Source organism: Tachyglossus aculeatus, chromosome X1, assembly GCF_015852505.1.
Source record: "Tachyglossus aculeatus isolate mTacAcu1 chromosome X1, mTacAcu1.pri, whole genome shotgun sequence".
In the NCBI taxonomy this organism is placed as follows: Eukaryota; Metazoa; Chordata; class Mammalia; order Monotremata; family Tachyglossidae; genus Tachyglossus; species Tachyglossus aculeatus.
In genome coordinates, this window is record NC_052101.1 from 84050459 (window position 1) to 84068656 (window position 18198).

Below are 18198 nucleotides of genomic sequence, written 5' to 3' on the forward strand. Positions count from 1 at the left end.
TTTAAATGATGATTATAAGTAGGGGATAGTGTAAGTGGGGGATAGTATTTTTAATGGTATTTGTTAACCACTATGTGCCAGATACTGTACTAAACACTACATAGGGTTCAGAGCTTTAATCCCCATTTTACAGATGAGGTAACAGAGGCACAGAGAAGTAAAGTGATTTGCCCAAGGTCACATAGCAGACAAGTGGTGCTTTGAGCAGACAAATGGGATTAGAAACCAAATCCTTCTGACTCCCAAGCCTGTGCTCTATCTACTAGGCAAGGCTGCTTCTCTATTGGCCTCATTCCTACAGAAATATACAAACAAGGAGTGGGCTTAATGTTTCAATGTCTGAACAGGCTTTATTTCAACAACAGAACATGGAAGAAATGTTTTGAGACTGAAAAGACACCATCAAAAACACCATTTTCAAGAAGAAAGCTGAAAGAGCTGGCTGCTAAAATTACCAGGGATTCTCATTGCTCTCCATTACTAACAAGGATCTAATTAGTGTCCTTCTAGCCTGGCAACTGAAGAATAGCGTTAACTATAGACCCCCTTGGATCACAGTGTGGATTCATATCAAAATGCAGCCCAACAAACCTCATCTGTTAACAAAACAGATATAGAATAAGTCCAAGGAGAAGCACCAAGACTTCTCAACCCTATTTATTGACTTTACAAGAGCATTCTACACTTCATTCATTCATTAAATCATATTTATTGAGCACTTAACAGTGTGCAGAGCACCGTACTACATGCTTGGGAAAGTACACTACAGCAATACGGAGAGACAATTCCAGCCCACAATGAGCTCATGGTCTAGAGAGGGGGAGACAAACATCAATACAACTAAATGGACATCAATATAAATAAATAAAATTACAGATATATACATAAGTGTTGTGGGATGGGGGCGGGGAGAGCAAAGGGAGCAAGTCATGGTGATATAGAAGGGCCATATAGAAAATATAGAAGGAGATGAGGAAAAGTGGGGCCTCGTCTGGGAATGTTTCCTGGAGGAGATGTGCCCTCAGTAAGGCTTTGAAGTGGGGGAGAGTAATTGTTTGGAAGGTTTGAGGAGGGAGGGCATTCCAGGCCAGAGGTAGGATGTGGGCCAGGGGTCAGTGGTGAGACAGGTGAGATCAAGGCACAGTGAGAAGGTTAGTACCAGAGGAGCCAAGTGTATGGGCTGGGTTGTTGAAGGAGAGAAGCGAGGTGAGGTAAGAGGGGGCAAGGTGATTGAATGCTTTAAAGCCAATTGTGAGAAGTTTTTGTTTCCTTTGGAGGTGGATAGGCAACCATTGGAGATTTTTGAGGAGAGGATTGACATGCCCTGAACATTTTTGTAGAAAGATAATCTGGGCAGTGGAGTGAAGTGGGGACTGGAGTGGGGAGAGGCAGGAAATTGGGAGGTCAGCAAAGAGGCTGATGCAGTAGTCTAGGCGGGATAGGATAAGTGATTGTACTAATGTGGTAGCAGTTTGGATGAAGAGGAAAGGGCTGATATTAGCAATGCTGTGAAGGTGAGACCGACAGGATTTGATGACAGATTGGATATGTGGATTGAATGACAGAGCAGAGTCGAGGATAATGCCAAGATTGTGGGCTTGTGAGATGGGAAGGATGGTGGTGCTGTCTATAGTGATGGGAAAGTCTGGGAGAGGACAGGGTTTGGGTGGGAAGATAATGAGCTCTGTTTTGGACATACTAAGTTTGAGGTGACAGGAGGACATTCAAGTAGAGATGTCTTGATAGCATGAGGAGATGTGAGCCTGAAGAGAGGGAGAGCGATCAGGGGAGGAGATGTAGACACCAACTGTAAGCTTGTTGTGGGCAAGGAACATGTCTACCACTTCTGTTATATCGTACTCTCTCAAGTGTTTGGTAGTGTTGTGCACACAGTAAGCATTCAATAAATACGATTGATTGATCACCAGGCCTGGGCTCTAAACAAGCTTCTAAACACACTTGACTGCTCAAAAAGTTCACTAAAATCCTAAAGCTACATCATGACAGTATAGCTGCTCTAGTCAACGTTGAGGCTATCCTGCCTGACCTTTCACCCTCACCATGAAAGTAAAGCAGGACTCTAAAGTGGATCTAGTTCTGTGCATTATGAGCTGATCAATGCTGCCATAATGTAAGAGGTAAAAATGGACCTAGAAGCTGGTATGAAAAAAAAAAAAACTCCTGATCCCCTGGGAAAGTCTCCTAACACTCAATGTAACCTAGTGGGTGAACTGACTCCTCATCCGGCTGCCTTAAACAGCCCTAGATTTGCCTACCATGACCTGATTCGCCTACCATCCTCCCACTAGAACTTTGGGATAACAGAGTCAGAGCCAGACAAAGATGGCACAGCTGTAATTGATGGTAGTTGAGAATAGATGAGTAGGAGGATTTGAGGAATAAAGTGCTCTCATTGTAGAGAAAATATCAGGGGCAAAGAAAAACTCTGTGTGGGTGTATATCAAGGAAAGAGAAAGGGTGAGTACTTGTTAACTCTTCATTTCCATTGGAAATGAAAGGTTTCAGAACAGCATCTCAAAGCTGGGGAACATGACACAAGCCACTCATAGAATGGCTGGTGAAAAACTCTATTTGTACCCAAAGCCTGACAATCCTAGACTTTTAGTCTGAAGAAGTCACCTATGGGAACAGAATTAGTGAAGCATGAAACTTGCTCCCTTTCAGGTTTGACACAAATGCTATTCTCCAGCCAGGTTCATCACAAGTTCACAAGTGCAAAAGCCGATGAGCTTTGAGCTAATTCGAGTCAATCTATAGCTCTGAGTGGGAGCCAGGTGAAATTGCAGGGCAGGAGAGAAACATTTTCACCTAATTTTGCTCTTAGAAATGAAGGAATACTGAGTGGAGAATGTGAGCGGAAGAGAAGGAAAGATGAGTTCTTCCTAAATAAATTTTAAAAATGCACAAACTGAAACCACACCAAAACAAGACTTGCAGAACTCCCCTACACTGAATGTGCAGAGATCTAAAATGAATAATTCAGGAAGTGCACCAAGCAAAAAAAAAAATATATATATATATATATATATAATTGGTTGGGGGCACTATGCCAAACATTCTGCCTGTGAGAAGGACAAGAGCTTGTTAATTTCCTTGGTTTATTTTAGGTGACTGACATACATAGGGTGTGATTGGTTGTGTTGTGTGAGAACTGCCTGTTTCCATTAGAGAAAGTTGTTGGGAGTTGGTGAGACCTGAATGGAGCACTTCTGAAATGCCAAGTTCACAGTTATGACCTTGAGGAAGAAATATGCAAATGATCTGCTTTCAGTCCACACAAAGCCTAACAGGCAAGGAAGATTGCTGCATTACTTTGTCAAATAAATGTCTTCAGAGTGCAAGTGGATGGAGGAGAATTTGCATTTCCCTCAAAGGGAAAATATATAACAGCTCTGCAATGTTTGATCAAGTGGTAGTTCTTAGGAAATCAACTTATGGTATTTACAAACTGAGACATCTGAAGGCAGTTGGAAACAGCTTTTCTCCTTTGAGTAAATTCATTCTCATGGGGAACTCATCTGCTCACATGGCTTCATTTGCATCAGTGGCTTCAGCTACCACCCATAGATAAAGATGACATCCAAATCTACAGCTTCAGCTACCACCTCTATGCAGTCAACCCCTAAATCTACATCTCCAGCCCTGTCCTCTCACCTGCTTTACAATCTCTTCAGTCTTCCTGCCTCTTGTGCAGCTCCACTTGGTTGACTCACCAGTAATCAATCAATCAAAGGTATTTATCAAGCATTAACTGTGTGCAAAGCACTATATTATATGCTTGGGAGAGTACAATGGAATTGGTAGACATGTTCTCTGCTCACGAGGAGCTTAGAGTCTAGAGCATGGCCTAATAGGGAAACAGCATGGTCTAGTGGATAGAGCACGGGCCTGGGAGTCAGAAGGTTATGGGTTCTAATCCCAGCGCTGCCACGTGTCCACTGTGTGACCTTGTCAAGTCACTTCGATTCTCTGGGCCTCAGTTCCTTCATCTGGAAAACGGACATTTAGACTGTGAGCCCCACGTGGGACAGGGACTATATCCAACTGCCACCCCAGTGCTTAGTACAGTACTATGTACATAAATGCTATGTGGGCCCACAATGGATTCACAGTCTAGATGGGGGGAGACAGACATCAATACAAGTAAACAGGCATCAATATAAATAAATGACTCTCCTGTCTCCAATCTATCATTCATTTCTTTCCCCCTACTGGAAATCACTCCTGCCTCTGCTCTACCAAATCACATCATCATTATTAATATTCCTAACATATTTGCTAAGTGCTTACTACATGTCAGGCACTGTTCTAAGCAACGGGATAAATCAAGTTAATCAGGTTAGACACATTTCCTGGCCCCCTTGGGGTTCACAGTCTAAGTAGGAGGGAGAACATGAATCCCCGTTTCATAGTTGAGGAAACTGAGGCAAAGAGAAGTTTAAGTGACTTGCCCAAGATCACAAGGCAAGCAATCAGCAGAGCTGAGATTAGCACCCAGGCCCTCTGACTTCCAGGCCCGTGCTCTTTCCACTAGCCCTTGCTGCTTCACATTCTTCTTCTCCTAAAAAAACCACCTTCTTCAAGAGCTATTCCTTGAGTCTTCCAGATCGTTCCTGGTTACATCATCCCACCAGTCAGTCACCTTAGCACCAAGTGTGCCTCTGTTTATTCGTTCTTTACTTAATGACTTACTTGTGTTTTTACCATTTGTATTTCTTCTCTTTATGTTTTACCTATGATGTATTTGGCAATTTGCATCACTTGGCTATTGGCCATTCTATTCCTCTATGTTAAGCCATTTAAATCATCTTCAGTTTCTCCTCCTGAAGTACCAGTTCCCACTGTCTGTGGATTCAGATTTCAATCAAAGAGGTCAGTCATTCTATTTAAAACTGCTATCAACAGAAATTCCACCCCCAGGTACTGCAGTTTGCAATGTCTAAGTTAACTAGGCCTTCTTTGTAATAGTGAAAGCAGTAGCATTTTATGACTCACAAAGAAAAATGTAATTGGAAAGGAAATGTAGTAAATTCAGTAAAACTTCCAGCCAAGACAAATCTGCTTCTCCTTGAGTACACGGCTCAGTGCACCGTCTTTTTCACGTACAAATAAGAATAGCGGTCTTTCATAGCTGTGTTTTTCAGAGTTCTCCAGAGAACTTGCTTACTACTTAGTCATTCGTGGTTTATAAACTTTACTGGTAATCATCTAATTTTTGATCACCGCCTATTGCTCCACTTCAGCAACTTATTTGTACTTTACCGGAAAGGGTTCTGCCTGACTAAAATTCATTTCAGTGTATTGTAACATCAAGAGTTTGAAATGACATTTACAACCTATTTTTTTAAGAAGGTGATCTGGGGATAGGAAGCCAGACATACACTCCAGTTCCCCTCTAACAATAGGGCTATGTTATTGAAGAACTCCACGTAAAGGAAAACACCCATTTACAGTATACACACGTGTACACACTTTGATTTGCGCTGCACACATAATCGCAACTGTTTCTTTGCACATAGTGTTGCAAAGTACACAAATAGATGCTCATTGTAGGAAGGATGTTCCCTAATTCCCTGACAGAGTTCTATCCAAAATACATAGTGAAAGCTTGCTTTATGGAAGAAGGGAGTGTACAATAGGCATAGTATGATTTCAAGCACACGTCTGCACAGGCAAATCTGATGGCTGCCTGGAAACGATGAAAAGCTAACATCCTGCTTTTTTTTTCACAGTGCAAACTTTACTAACTTAATTTTCAACCTAACTAAGGAAACTTAAGAACTAGCATTTTTTGTCACTATTCAGCTCTGTAGGACTGGAAATGAAAAGGTGAGATTGTGAGATAAGGCAGCAGGCTCACGGGACTACTTCTTCAAGCATGCCTCTTAATTGCGAGTTGACAGCTGCTGTCTAGGGCTTGTAGCTGCAAACTGAATAAAATGCCCCAGGAGTACTAATTGTGTGTGCATTCTAATAAAATAGAATTAAATACATTTGGTCATTTAAACCTCCTTTTCACACTACTGAAACAAACTCAAAAATGTTACAGTACTTACTCTTCTAAATGGAATAATGGACAATCAACCTTTGGTATCACATCTAAATTTTATTGGAGTTTTAACAGATTATCACAGAAAATAATAACAATAATGATACCTGTGGTATTTGTTAAGCACTTACTAAGTGCCAGGCACTGTACTAAGCGCTGGAGTGGATATAAGCAAATCGGGTTGGACACAGTCCCTGTCCCGATGGGGCTCACAGTCTTAATCCCCATTTTACAGATGAGGTAACTGAGGCCCAGAGAAGTGAAGTGACTTGTCCAAGGTCACACAGTAGACAAGTGGCAGCACTGGGATTAGAACCAATGACCTTTTGACTCCCAGGCCCATACTGTATCCACTATGCCATGCTGTTACTCCCAATATTAAGTTGGGAGAAGTTATATAATATTCAATGTGATTCTGTTTCCTACATAATGGTAGAAATTTAATGTTTGGCAAAAAAAAATCAATCAGCCAATGGTATTTATTAAGCACTTAGTGTGGGCAGAGCACTATACAAGTGCTTGAGAGAGTACAACAGAGTTGGTAGACATGTTCCCTGCCCATAAGGAACTTACAGTCTAGAGGGGGAGATCTAGAGAGGGAGACAGGCAATAAAATAAATGACAGATATGTGCCTAAGTGCTGTGGGGTGAGATAGTGGGGTGAATATCAAGTGCATAAGTGGTATAGATCCAAGTGCATAAGGGACACAGAGGGAGAATCAATCAATCAATCAATCAATCGTATTTATTGAGCGCTTACTATGTGCAGAGCACTGTACTAAGCGCTTGGGAAGTACAAATTGGCATCACATAGAGACAGTCCCTACCCAACAGTGGGCTCACAGTCTAAAAGGGGGAGACAGAGAACAGAACCAAACATACCAACAAAATAAAATAAGTAGGATAGAAATGTACAAGTAAAATAAATAAATAAATAAATAGAGTAATAAATATGTACAACCATATATACATATATACAGGTGCTGTGGGGAAGGGAAGGAGGTAAGACGGGGGGATGGAGAGGGGGACGAGGGGAGAGGAAAGAAGGGGCTCAGTCTGGGAAGGCCTCCTGGAGGAGGTGAGCTCTCAGCAGGGCCTTGAAGGGAGGAAGAGAGCTAGCTTGGCGGATGGGCAGAGGGAGGGCATTCCAGGCCCGGGGGATGACGTGGGCCGGGGGTCGATGGCGGGACAGGCGAGAGCGAGGTACAGTGAGGAGATTAGTGGTGGAGGAGCGGAGGGTGCGGGCTGGGCAGTAGAAGGAGAGAAGGGAGGTGAGGTAGGAGGGGGCGAGGTGATGGAGAGCCTTGAAGCCCAGGGTGAGGAGTTTCTGCTTGATGCGCAGATTGATCGGTAGCCATTGGAGGTTTTTGAGGAGGGGAGAAGTGCAGTAGGGGAGAGAGGTGCAGTAGGGGAGATGAGGGCTTAGTTCGGGAAGGCCTCTTGGAGGAGATGTGATTTGAACAAGGCTCTGAAAGTGGGGAGAGTGGTGGCCAGGTGTATATGGAAGGGGAGGGAGTTCCAAGCCAGAGGCAGGACATGGGAAAGGGATTGGTGGCAAGACAGCTGAGATCGAGGTAGAGTGAGCAGGTTCGTGATAAAAGAGCGAAGTGTGTGGTCTGGGTTGTAGTAGGAATTCAGAGAGGTAAGGTGCAGAAGTAGTGTGGCTCAGTGGAAAGAGCATGGGCTTGGGAGCCAGAGGTCATGGGTTCTAATCCAGGCTCCACCACTTGTCAGCTGCGTGACTTTAGGCAAGTCACTTAACTTCTCTGGGCCTCAGTTACCTCATCTGTAAAATGGGGATGAAGACTGTTAGCCCCACATGGAACAACCTGATCACCTTGTATCCCCTCCAGAGCTTAGAACAGTGCTTCACACATAGTAAGCACTTAACAAATGCCATCATTAATATTAGTATTAGGGGTTAGCTGATTGTGGCAAAACTCCACGTAAGAGGAAACAGAACTGCTAGAATGTAGTGAGAATCTGTCCCTTGTTTTAGGAAGTCTTCCCTGCTTATTTCTCAGGGAAATTTTGGGTTCTTTTTTATGTCATTTGTAAAGACTTACTATGCTCCAGGCACCTTTGTGAGCACTGGGGCAGACACAAGTTCATCAGGTTGGACACAATCCATGTCCCACTTGGGGCTCACAGTCTTAATCCCCATTTTACAGATGAGGTAATTCAGACACGGAAAAGTTAAGTGACTTGCCTAAGGTCACACAGCAGACAAGTGGTGGAGCTAGGATTAGAACTCCAGTCCTTCTGATTCCCAGGCCCATGCTCTATTCACTAGGCCACACAGCAACTCATTTTTTCCACTGTGTCTGAAAAGTAGGATTTTCCAAGTTTTTTAGTCTTCCCATAATTTATTAGTTATAAGTGTTGGCAGTTCTGAACATAAACATAGATAAATCAAAAAGGCTCCCAAAGTCTTTTTTTTAAAAAAAAAAATCAAATGTGAGCCCTGTGGGACAGAGACTGTGTCTGATCTGATTGTTTTGTATCTACACTTGCACTTAGTACAGTATTTGGTATATAGTAAGTTCATTCATTCATTCATTCAATCGTATTTATTGAGCGCTTACTGTGTGCAGAGCACTGTACTAAGCACTTGGGAAGTACAAATGGGCAACTTATAGAGACAGTCCCTACTCAACAATGGGCTCACAGTCTAGAAGGGGGAGACAGACAGCAAAATAAAACAAGTAGATAGGTGTCAATAATAGAATTATAGCTATAAACAAGTGCTTAACAAATACCACAAATACCCTATGTATTCAACTAATTTAGTCAATGTAACAGATGGAAACTTTAATCAATCAATAGTATTTATTGAGCGCTTACTGTGTGCAGGGTACTGTACTAAGTCCTTTGGAGAGTACAATACAACAGAGTTGGCAGACACGTTCCCTGCCCACAGGTAACTTACAGTTTAAAGGGGGAGACAGACATTAATTTACATAAATAATTTATAGCTATGTACACAAGTGCTGTGGACCTGAGAGTAGGGTGAATACCAAAGGTCCTAGAGGTACAGATCCAAGTGCATTGACAATGCAGAAGGGAAAGGAAGTCCAGGAAAAGAGGACTTAATCGGGAAGACCTTTTGGAGAAGATGGAGGGGGAGGGAGTTCCAGGCCAGGAGGAGGATTTGGGAAAGGAATCAATGGCAAGATAGACAAGATCGGGGCATAGTGAGCAAGCTGGTGCTAGAGGTGTGAAGTGTGTGATCTGGGTTGTAGTAGATCGGTGAGTTAAGGAAGGAAGGGGCAAACTGAGTGTTTTAAAACCAATCGTAGAGTGTTTCTGTCTGATGCAGAGATGGGTGGGCATCCACTGGAGGTTTTTGAGGAGCGGGGAGATATGCACTGAGCATTATTTAGAAGAATGATCTGGGCAGCAGACTGAATAATTGACTGGAGTGGGGAGAGACAGGAGGCAGGGAGGTTCAAGAGGAGGAAGATACAGTAGTTAAGGTGGGATAGTATAAGTGCTTGGATCAATGGAGTAGCAGTTTGGATGGAGAGGAAAGGACAGATTGTTAAATTGCACCATAACTTACTACAACCGGGTGGTTGTGGACAGGTCACTTACAACATCTTGGCACTTTCACCATGGAATAATATTGCAATAGGTGTCTCGTAACTCCCTCTCAAGAGCTGTGGGAGATGACTTGTGAAAATGTGCTGAAACCGGAGGAAGAAAGGTGTTGCGTAACTGAAATATTATTCTTATTACCATTAGCCTGAAGATTCCTCCAGGCAGGGAATATATCTTCAGCTTCTTCACAATTTCTCACAGAACATATAAACTGTAAACTCCTTCTGGGTAGGGCTCATGTCTACCAACTCGAATTGTGCTCTCCCAAGTACTTGACAGTGCTCTCTGCACACAGTAAGTGCTCAGTAAATACATTTGATTGATAACCTAATACTGTGGTCTGCATGCAGAGGGGGCCCAGCAAATGTTATTTGCTGACTGACTGATTAGCTTTCACACAGATATTAATAATGGAGGTATTTGCTAAGTGCTTACTATGTGCCAAGTACTGTACTAACCACTGAGGAGAACCAGAGAATCAGGTCCCACAGAGGGCTCACAGTCTAAGTAGGAGAGAGAACAGGCATTGAATCCCCACTTTGCGGATGAGGGAACTGAGGCCCAGGGAAGTGAAGTGACTTGCCCAAGGTCACACAGCAGACAAGTGGCAGAGCCAGGATTAACACCCAGGTCCTCTGACTCTCAGACCCAGGCTCTTTCTTATGAGGCCAAGCTGCTTCTCAATATGACAGAAGAATGGTTATCTGAAGAAACATCATTTGCGAGACTACTAGTCTCGGGATTCTATCCCTTAGTGAAAAGGAGCAAGATAGAGGGTGCCATTTGTTGTTTCTGGAAGACCTCATTGCTGTGGTAGCCAAGGGATACAACTGCAGAGGGATAGGGGGGAAGCTCTCTCATGGGGATTCTGGGTCTGCATTCTGACAAAATCTGTGAGAATTCTGATAGGACCGCTGGGCAACAACTGGGCAAAGGGGCCAGGTACTCCAGGCCCACAGCCAACAGGGGGATTCTGCTGCATCTGGACCCTCCTTATCGTCTCCTCTCCTATGATCATTTGGGGTGGGCCATGCAGTACACACTGAAGAAAGAACATCTGCCTGCTACCCAGGGGAAAAGAGAAAGCAAATATTGATTTTCAGGGCCTTCCCAGCTTGGTCTGCACAGGCCCCACAACAGCCTCAACTGTCCTTGCCTCCAGGGATGCATCCCAATACTGTTGCCTGCTTTTCTGTGTCTAATTTTGTGTGTCAAATACTTGGCTCAAAGTGTGTCAGTGTTTGTGTGTGTTTGTGTGTGTTTCAACCAAAACAAAGTCAAGATGTCCATAAAGTCTTTTAGACAAAACAAATGATAAAAGTCAAGTTGGGTCAGTGGTGGGTTTCCCAATTTGGGGGACAATTTTTCAAGGGGAAAACTTAAGAAAAAGAAAAACGGTGTATATGGCAACATGAGGTCTCCTCTGGTCCCTACCATCTTCGATGGTCAACGGTCATTAGAAAGTGTCTGAGCACAATTTGGCGGCCGCCTCCCTGGTAGAAGCAGGGTGGGGCGGCTCGCTCAGTTGGGGTTCAACTGCGGTGACGAAACAGCCACGGGTCAGGCAGTCAATCGCATTTATCGAGCGCTGCCTATATGCGGAGCACTGTACTAAGCGCTGGGGAAGCATTCCAATGGAACACTCTAACGGACACATTCCTGGGAGGAGGCAATGAGCCTAAAGGCTGCGGACGGCTCCGTGCTTGGGTTTTTGTTGCTGTTGTTCCAAAAGAATGATAGGGCCCGCGGAGTCGGGCCGAGAGGGCTGGCTGGCCGGCCAACAAATCCCGGGGCGAAGTCGAGGGCTCCCGCACGGGAGGGGAGCCCCAGGCTGAGGAAATAACGGGCGAGTTGTGGGGGGGGGGCTGGTGGCCAGGGGAGGCGCGGCAAGGGGCGGCGCGGCGGGATTGAGGGGCGGGCTCAGGCCAGGCCGGCTGGGGCCCCTGGGCGGAGGGCCGGGCTGGGAGGCCGGGCCGGGGGCCTCAGTTCCGCAGGTGTAGCGGCGGCGGCGGCAGGAGCAGCGGTTCCACGTCGCCGGAAAGGAGGAAGGGAGCGGGTCGGGCCAGCCTTGGTGCCCGGCTTCGGGGGGCGTCCCCTCTTACGCGGGCGCCGCCTCACCTCGCTCTGCCCAGCGGGCTGCGGAGGGGCCGGGACCATGTCGGGGCCGAGCCCGGTGGAGCCAGACGAGCTGTACGATTTCCTGTTCAAGCTGGTATTGGTGGGAGACGCCAGCGTGGGCAAGACTTGCGTCGTGCAGCGGTTCAAGACGGGCGCCTTTTCCGAGCGCCAGGGCAGCACCATCGGTGTGGACTTCACCATGAAGACGCTGGAGATCCAGGGCAAGAGGGTTAAGGTGGAGCCAGACAGCTGGATATTGGGGGAGGCCCGCCGCAGCTCCTGGCGGGGGGTGGGGGAGGGAAAAGGGGCCCCGGGGAGGGGGGCATGAGTACCAGGCTGCTCCAGGCGCGTTCCCCACCTCCTGGTCCCCGAGCTGGGGCTTCTAATCAGAATCTCTTGTGTCCTGGAGGATAGGCAGGTGTGTGTGTGTGTGTGTGTGTGTTGGGGGGTGGGGGGGCACCGAGAGGACCTGGTTAGTTTGTCCCGGGATGGAAAGGGAATTTGGAACAGTTACTGTCGTCCCCTAGTCCATTTCTAAACAGTTCCTCAGCCACCTCCTCCAGGCCCGCTTACTTCCTGCCGGAGGGGATTTGGTCCGGAGAAATTTGAGATCCCAGGCAGCCTTGGTTAAATGATGTTGCTAGGCCCTCGGTCCCCTCCTTTTCTTCTCTCCTTCCCCAGAGTGGGGCTGGAGGAACGAGGCCGGCGCGGCCCGATAACAAGGGTCGAGACTGAGGAGTGTTGGCTCCAGTGAAGTACATGGAGGTGGGCTTTGTTTACGGGCTGTCCAATGTACAAGTTTTTGTTTTGAGTCAGAATAGTTGTTTGTATGTGTATATATATATATTTACAAACACATATATCTTTGTAGAGCCTGGGCTTTGGAGTCAAAGGTAATGAGTTCAAATCCCGGCTTCGCCAATTGTCAGCTGTGTGACTTTGGGCAAGTCACTTAACTTCTCCGCCTCAGTTACCTCATTTGTAAAATGGGTATTAAGACTGTGAGCCCCCCGTGAGACAACTTGATCACCTTGTTACCTCCCCAGGGCTTAGATCAGTTGCTTTGCACGTAGTAAGCGCTTAATAAATGCCATTATTATTATTATACACACAGATACATAATAATAATGATGGCATTTGTTAAGCACTTACTATGTGCAAAGCACTGTTCTAAGCGCTGACTATAGATATATCTTTATACAAACGTATATACACTTCGTTGCAAGGATGAGCAATTAACATTTTCAGACTCTGCCATTTCAGATCCAAAGTACCCACGGGTAATGCTGGTGCTTTAAAGGGCCTTTCGTTTTGTTTGGGTTTTAATCTTCCAGGTTCCTTCGGAGAACTGGGTTTTGCCTCAGCCCCCGCATGGGTCTGTGGTGCGGGATTTCTCCCGTAGCAGTAATTTCTCATTGCCTCTAATTGTCACTGTTATTAGTTGTGGCCTTAGGCATTAGTTTCAGAATGAGAACTTTAGGCAGGGCACTTGACCTATATTAAACTCCCCAAAAGACACTGTAGGCTGCTACACATAGCTCTTTCTATGGTAAGCCTGACAGCAAAAGACTTTTTTCCCAGCTGCCTGCCCAGGTTGAAGGGTTCTGGTGAATGGGAAGTATCATCCTTCTTCATTCAGTAAGCGCTCAATAAATACGATTGAATGAATGAATGAATTTAGCTTTGTAGAGCGAGGTGTGCATTTGTGTACATCTCATAAAGCAGCCTGATTTAAAGCAGCTCCCCACTGCTAAAGTGTTTAGGGTAAAATGGCCATTTCTCTTATATTTTCAAATGGGGGAGAAGAGGAACTAACTGTAGCTGAGATGGTTTAGCCTAACAAAAGAAGCAGTGGGCTGAGAGTCAAGAGCCTGAAAGGTCTTCGTCTTTTAGACTGTAAACTCCTTGTGGGCAGGGAGTCTACCAACTCAGTTATATGGTACTCTCTCAAAAACGTAGTACAGTGCTGTGCACACAGTAAGTGCTCAATAAATATGATTGATTGATTGATAGTCCAGGCTGGGCTGCTAGTTTACTGGACAAGTCTGCAATTGCAAATTGAGGTGATTACTCAGATAATTTTTTTGTGGGGGTGTGCTTTTGAATTCAATATGTCTTGGATTTTTTTTATTTTGTGGGGGCAGGGGGAGGGGGCAGGGAGTTAAAAGATCTGGGGTAGTTACTGGAATATTTATTTGACCACTGTGACCTTGGGAAAGTCACTTAACTTCTCTACCGTAGTTTCTGAAACACTTAAAAGAATGTCCCTTCCCTCACAAGGAATAAATGTGATTGTCGGCATTTACTGAGAATCCATTTTGTGCAGTGTACGAGAACTAAATGCTGAAGGGAGTTGCAATGGAAAGAGATCTCTCCTCTGAGCAGGTGAGATTCTTTCATCTCCTTGGAAGAAACCGAGTGTCTGTTATGGACTCACAGCTCTTCCTTGTGGGGAAGATGGGAGTCTTCACTAGAAATTTATATATGATTAATTTGGACATTTTGGCAGGTGGGACAGTTGTGGGGTTGATTTTTATTACTTAAGAAATGGAGGACTTTTCGCTTCTCAGAGATGCTTTGACTGTGGGTCTGTAGTGTACTTCTGTTTTATTCGTGACTATAAACACCGTTTATGGTTAGGATTGGGCACACAGAGAGTGCCTGTTTACCTGCTATGATAGCAACTTGTACTTAGAGTAGAGATCACTGTATATTTGAATGGATTAATGGGAAGAGCATGGTTCTGGGAGTCAGAAGACCTGGATTCTAGTCCCAGCTGTGTGCTGGCCTGTTGTGTGACTTTGGGCAAGTCACTTATCTTCTCAGTTCCTCAGTTTCCTCATCTGTAAAAAGGAGGTAAAATGTCTGTTTTCCCTCCTTCTTAAACTGGGAGCCCTATGTGTCCCATGGATATTTTGTATGTAGCATAGTGCTTGGCAATAGTAGACACTTATTAAATAACATAAAAGGATCGTTAATTATTTCTCTTGTGTGATCACCTAATATTTCTTGAAATGTTACAAGTTGAGTGACTGGGAGGCCTTGGACTAGTATTTTTTAAAATGGTGTTTATTTAAGTAGTATTTACTAAGTATTTAGTATGTGCCAGAGCACTCTGCTAAGTAAGCATTGGAAGTGGTCCGAAACAATCAGATCAGAAACAGTTCCAAAACCACGTGGATCCCACAGTTGAAGTAGGGAAAACATCAGTTCTTGGCACATAGTAAGCGCTTAACAAATACCTTCATTATTATTATCGTCATTATATATTTTATCCCCATTTTACAGATGAGGAAACTGAGGCCCAGAGAGGCTGTGATTTGCCCAAGGTCTCACAGCAGGCCTGTGGCAGAGTTGAAAATAGAGCCTGAGTCTTGTGAGTCTAAGACCCATGCTCCCAACACATATTATTAAGACTTTTTTGGTTTCTCCCTTCTTGGACTGGGAGAAGACTAAGACCTGTTGAATAACCTGGTTGTTGTGGGACTTCTACAAACTTTACTTCCGTTTCCCTATTGGTCAATGCAGGAATGTAGCAGAATTGTGAAGTAGCCTTATGGCCTGTAACTCTTTGGGAGGATAAAAGTTTAGCCAGGAATCTATAGTCTGAACCCCCCAAATCCAAACCGTTTTAAATATATATGGATTTTCCCTTAATCCACTGCTACCAGGGACAGGAAGCTGCCAAAAAAATGCAATTCATCCTAGACCCTCATTTTTGTTTCTAAAGATGTTCATGAAGTTTCATCATAATTTTACAGACATCTTCGGAACAGAGAGAGATGAGGAACAAGGAAATGGATTGCATTTTTTCTACACATTTCTTCCTAACACTCTTATTTTGTTACAGAATGTTCTGTTTTTTTATTAAACTTTTAACAAAAGAAAAATAAGCTTAGATAATGGGGAAGTTCTATTTAATGTCAGCTGTCTTCCAAGTGCTGTTCTCCCTGCCTCACCCCTTGTGAAAGAAAACATATTTCCTGACATTTAACCTAAAGGGTTGAAAGAGAACCATCTGATATCCAAGTCAAATGCATTCTCTAGGATTTAGAATGCATAGGTATTTTTCCTATGTTTTCAACTGAAAAGCAATTTTACCAAATTTCAGTTTAATGGAGGAAAAGTAAATAAAGAAGTCTAGAGCTGGAAGAGATCTCAAGAACACATCTGGTTCACCCCTCCCCCTGTCCCCCTACCCAGGCAGGTGAATGACTAAACTTGATATATTAAGTATTTTAATACAGACCAGTTGTGCTTAAAAAGCTAAGCAAAATGCTTATCATAGAATTGGAATGGCTCTGACTTTTTTCTAAAGAATGGCCTGAATCTCAATGCTTAAAATACATTTCACCTACTTGACATCCCATATTTTTTCTTGTCAAAACTTAAAATAATTTTATAGATTATTTTTCATTCCCAGAAAAAATCAAGTATACACTTTCATCAGAATTTTTTTAACTTTCCATATTTTTTTCTTCTGAATGCATTAAAGTCACCAGTAATGTAATTGTGTTTTGCTAATTCAAATAAAAAGACCCATAAATTTAATATCATTTTTATTTCTATCATAGGTGGGGATGTCATTAAAAAAACTTGAGCTTTATTCTTTGATTATGATCTATACCTGCCATGCGTGAGGTTTCTAAATATTTGTGTTAGTGATTGAGTTGATGCAATCCCCAAGCAGACTTCTCTTCAATTGTATGCCCCTTTTGAAACTGTACTTTATGATTGATTTTGCACATTTGGATTTGGTTTAAAGGAAACTTTTCTTTGGCAATCTTGCCACTTTGTGGTTTGCATGGAGCCCAGTTCTCCCTGTGCCTAAATTTACTCCCTAGCAGAAAACTTGTCACCTTGGGAGGAGCCTTCACTCGATTTAGCCCACTAGAGGAATCATTTAGTGGGCGTTCCCCCCCACGTACCACATCTGAATCCAGTAGCAGGGGTCTCAGCCTGCACCCCCCCTTTACCCCCACCCTCTGTTCACAAGAGTGGAGAGCAAGTGAGAGTAAGCAGTGGGAGAGGCATGCCAGTAGCTGAATCCAGTAGCAGGGGTCTCAGCCTGCACCCGCCTTTACCCCCACCCTCTGTTCACAAGAGTGGAGAGCAAGTGAGAGTAAGCAGTGGGAGAGGCATGCACTCAAGTGGGAGGTGGGTAGGGTAGATGATGAATGTGAAAAGGGGAGATTTGGAGACACACATGGGGAGGTGGAGAGGGAGGAAGATGTGTAGCCCTAATAACTGTAGTATTATGCACTTACTACCTGCCAAGCACCAATTTCTGCACTGGAGTAGATATAAGACAATCAGGTCGGACAGAGTCACTGTCACAGTCTAAAGGAAAGGGGGTGGAGAGGAAGACACACACACACACACATCCCCCCCAGCCCCCCAACACCCCCAGCAGCATCACAGGGGTGTGTTGCTTCCATTACTCTTTGAGGTTGGGTGTCTAGTTGTGGCACCTGGTGGGTCCTGGCAAATTTACAGCCTGGAGAGGGACTTTCTTGGGCTCCATGCTACTGCAATCCAAGATTGCCCCATTTGCTGCCACTGTCCTGTGACCCTTGGACTTGGAACCCCTGAAAGGGACAGGAGGCAGTTGGGGTTCAGCTAGTCCGTCCTGCACCTAATGCGCTGGCTGCCCAGATTTGGAGGAGGGGGAAATGTCCCACTCCCTCCTTCCCTCCTTCCGCACTGTGATAACAAGCCTCCAAATCTGTAGGCTCCACCCACATAGATCATACAGGCACACTCTTTGGTTAGAAACGAATAACCCCAGTATTTACTTAGGTGAGGATTTCAACAGCAACAGTAGTTGTACAACAGAATCTTAAACGAGATCCAGGAATAACAGCCTATCTCTGATCTGGAACTTGTTCCTTACTTAAACCCAGGGGTCACTGCCCCCTTAACCCACTGTTATACTTCCCTCCGCAGCTTCTCCGAGTGCCCCCGATCCGCAGGGCCTTCTGGTAGTTCACCCTGCCTACCCTCTGCCATCCTGCCGAAAGCCAGCTCCATATTTCCTCCCACTATTGGGAGCCTAGAGTGAACTTCTCCTCTGGTGGCTCGTGGAGCTTCTTTCCCCTTGCCTAACACCTTCTTTTTGCCCAAACCCTCCCTTGCAATTGGTTGTGCTCCAGCTGATGGTCCTAGATAAGTGACTGATAATGTATACAAAACAATTTTCCCTCAGGGAGTTCTGAGGGGTGAGCAGTTTCTCTGCTCTGGAAACTTTGAGGCCTTTCCCCCTTTTCTGTAAGTGGGATGAGCCTAACTTGGACCATCACAAGAAGCAACAGACCAACACCCACACGCACGCCACTCCCTCCTCACCCCCCCAAATGTCTTCTCTGTGGGCAGAAGTGGGTAGGCAAACTGTATGCTCATTGTGGGCAAGG

At 44.8% G+C, this 18198-nt stretch overlaps 1 protein-coding gene across 1 annotated transcript in view; it reads left to right on the forward strand.

Moving 5' to 3' along the window:
* Positions 1–11675: 11675 nt before the first annotated feature.
* RAB43 (RAB43, member RAS oncogene family) overlaps positions 11676–18198 on the forward strand; it is a 28047-nt gene continuing 21524 nt past the window's right edge. Inside the window, exon 1 of the mRNA XM_038772390.1 lies at positions 11676–12023. Within this exon, the coding sequence (XP_038628318.1) occupies positions 11826–12023 (198 nt within the window). The 5' untranslated portion in view covers positions 11676–11825. The remainder of the gene's footprint in view (positions 12024–18198) is intronic.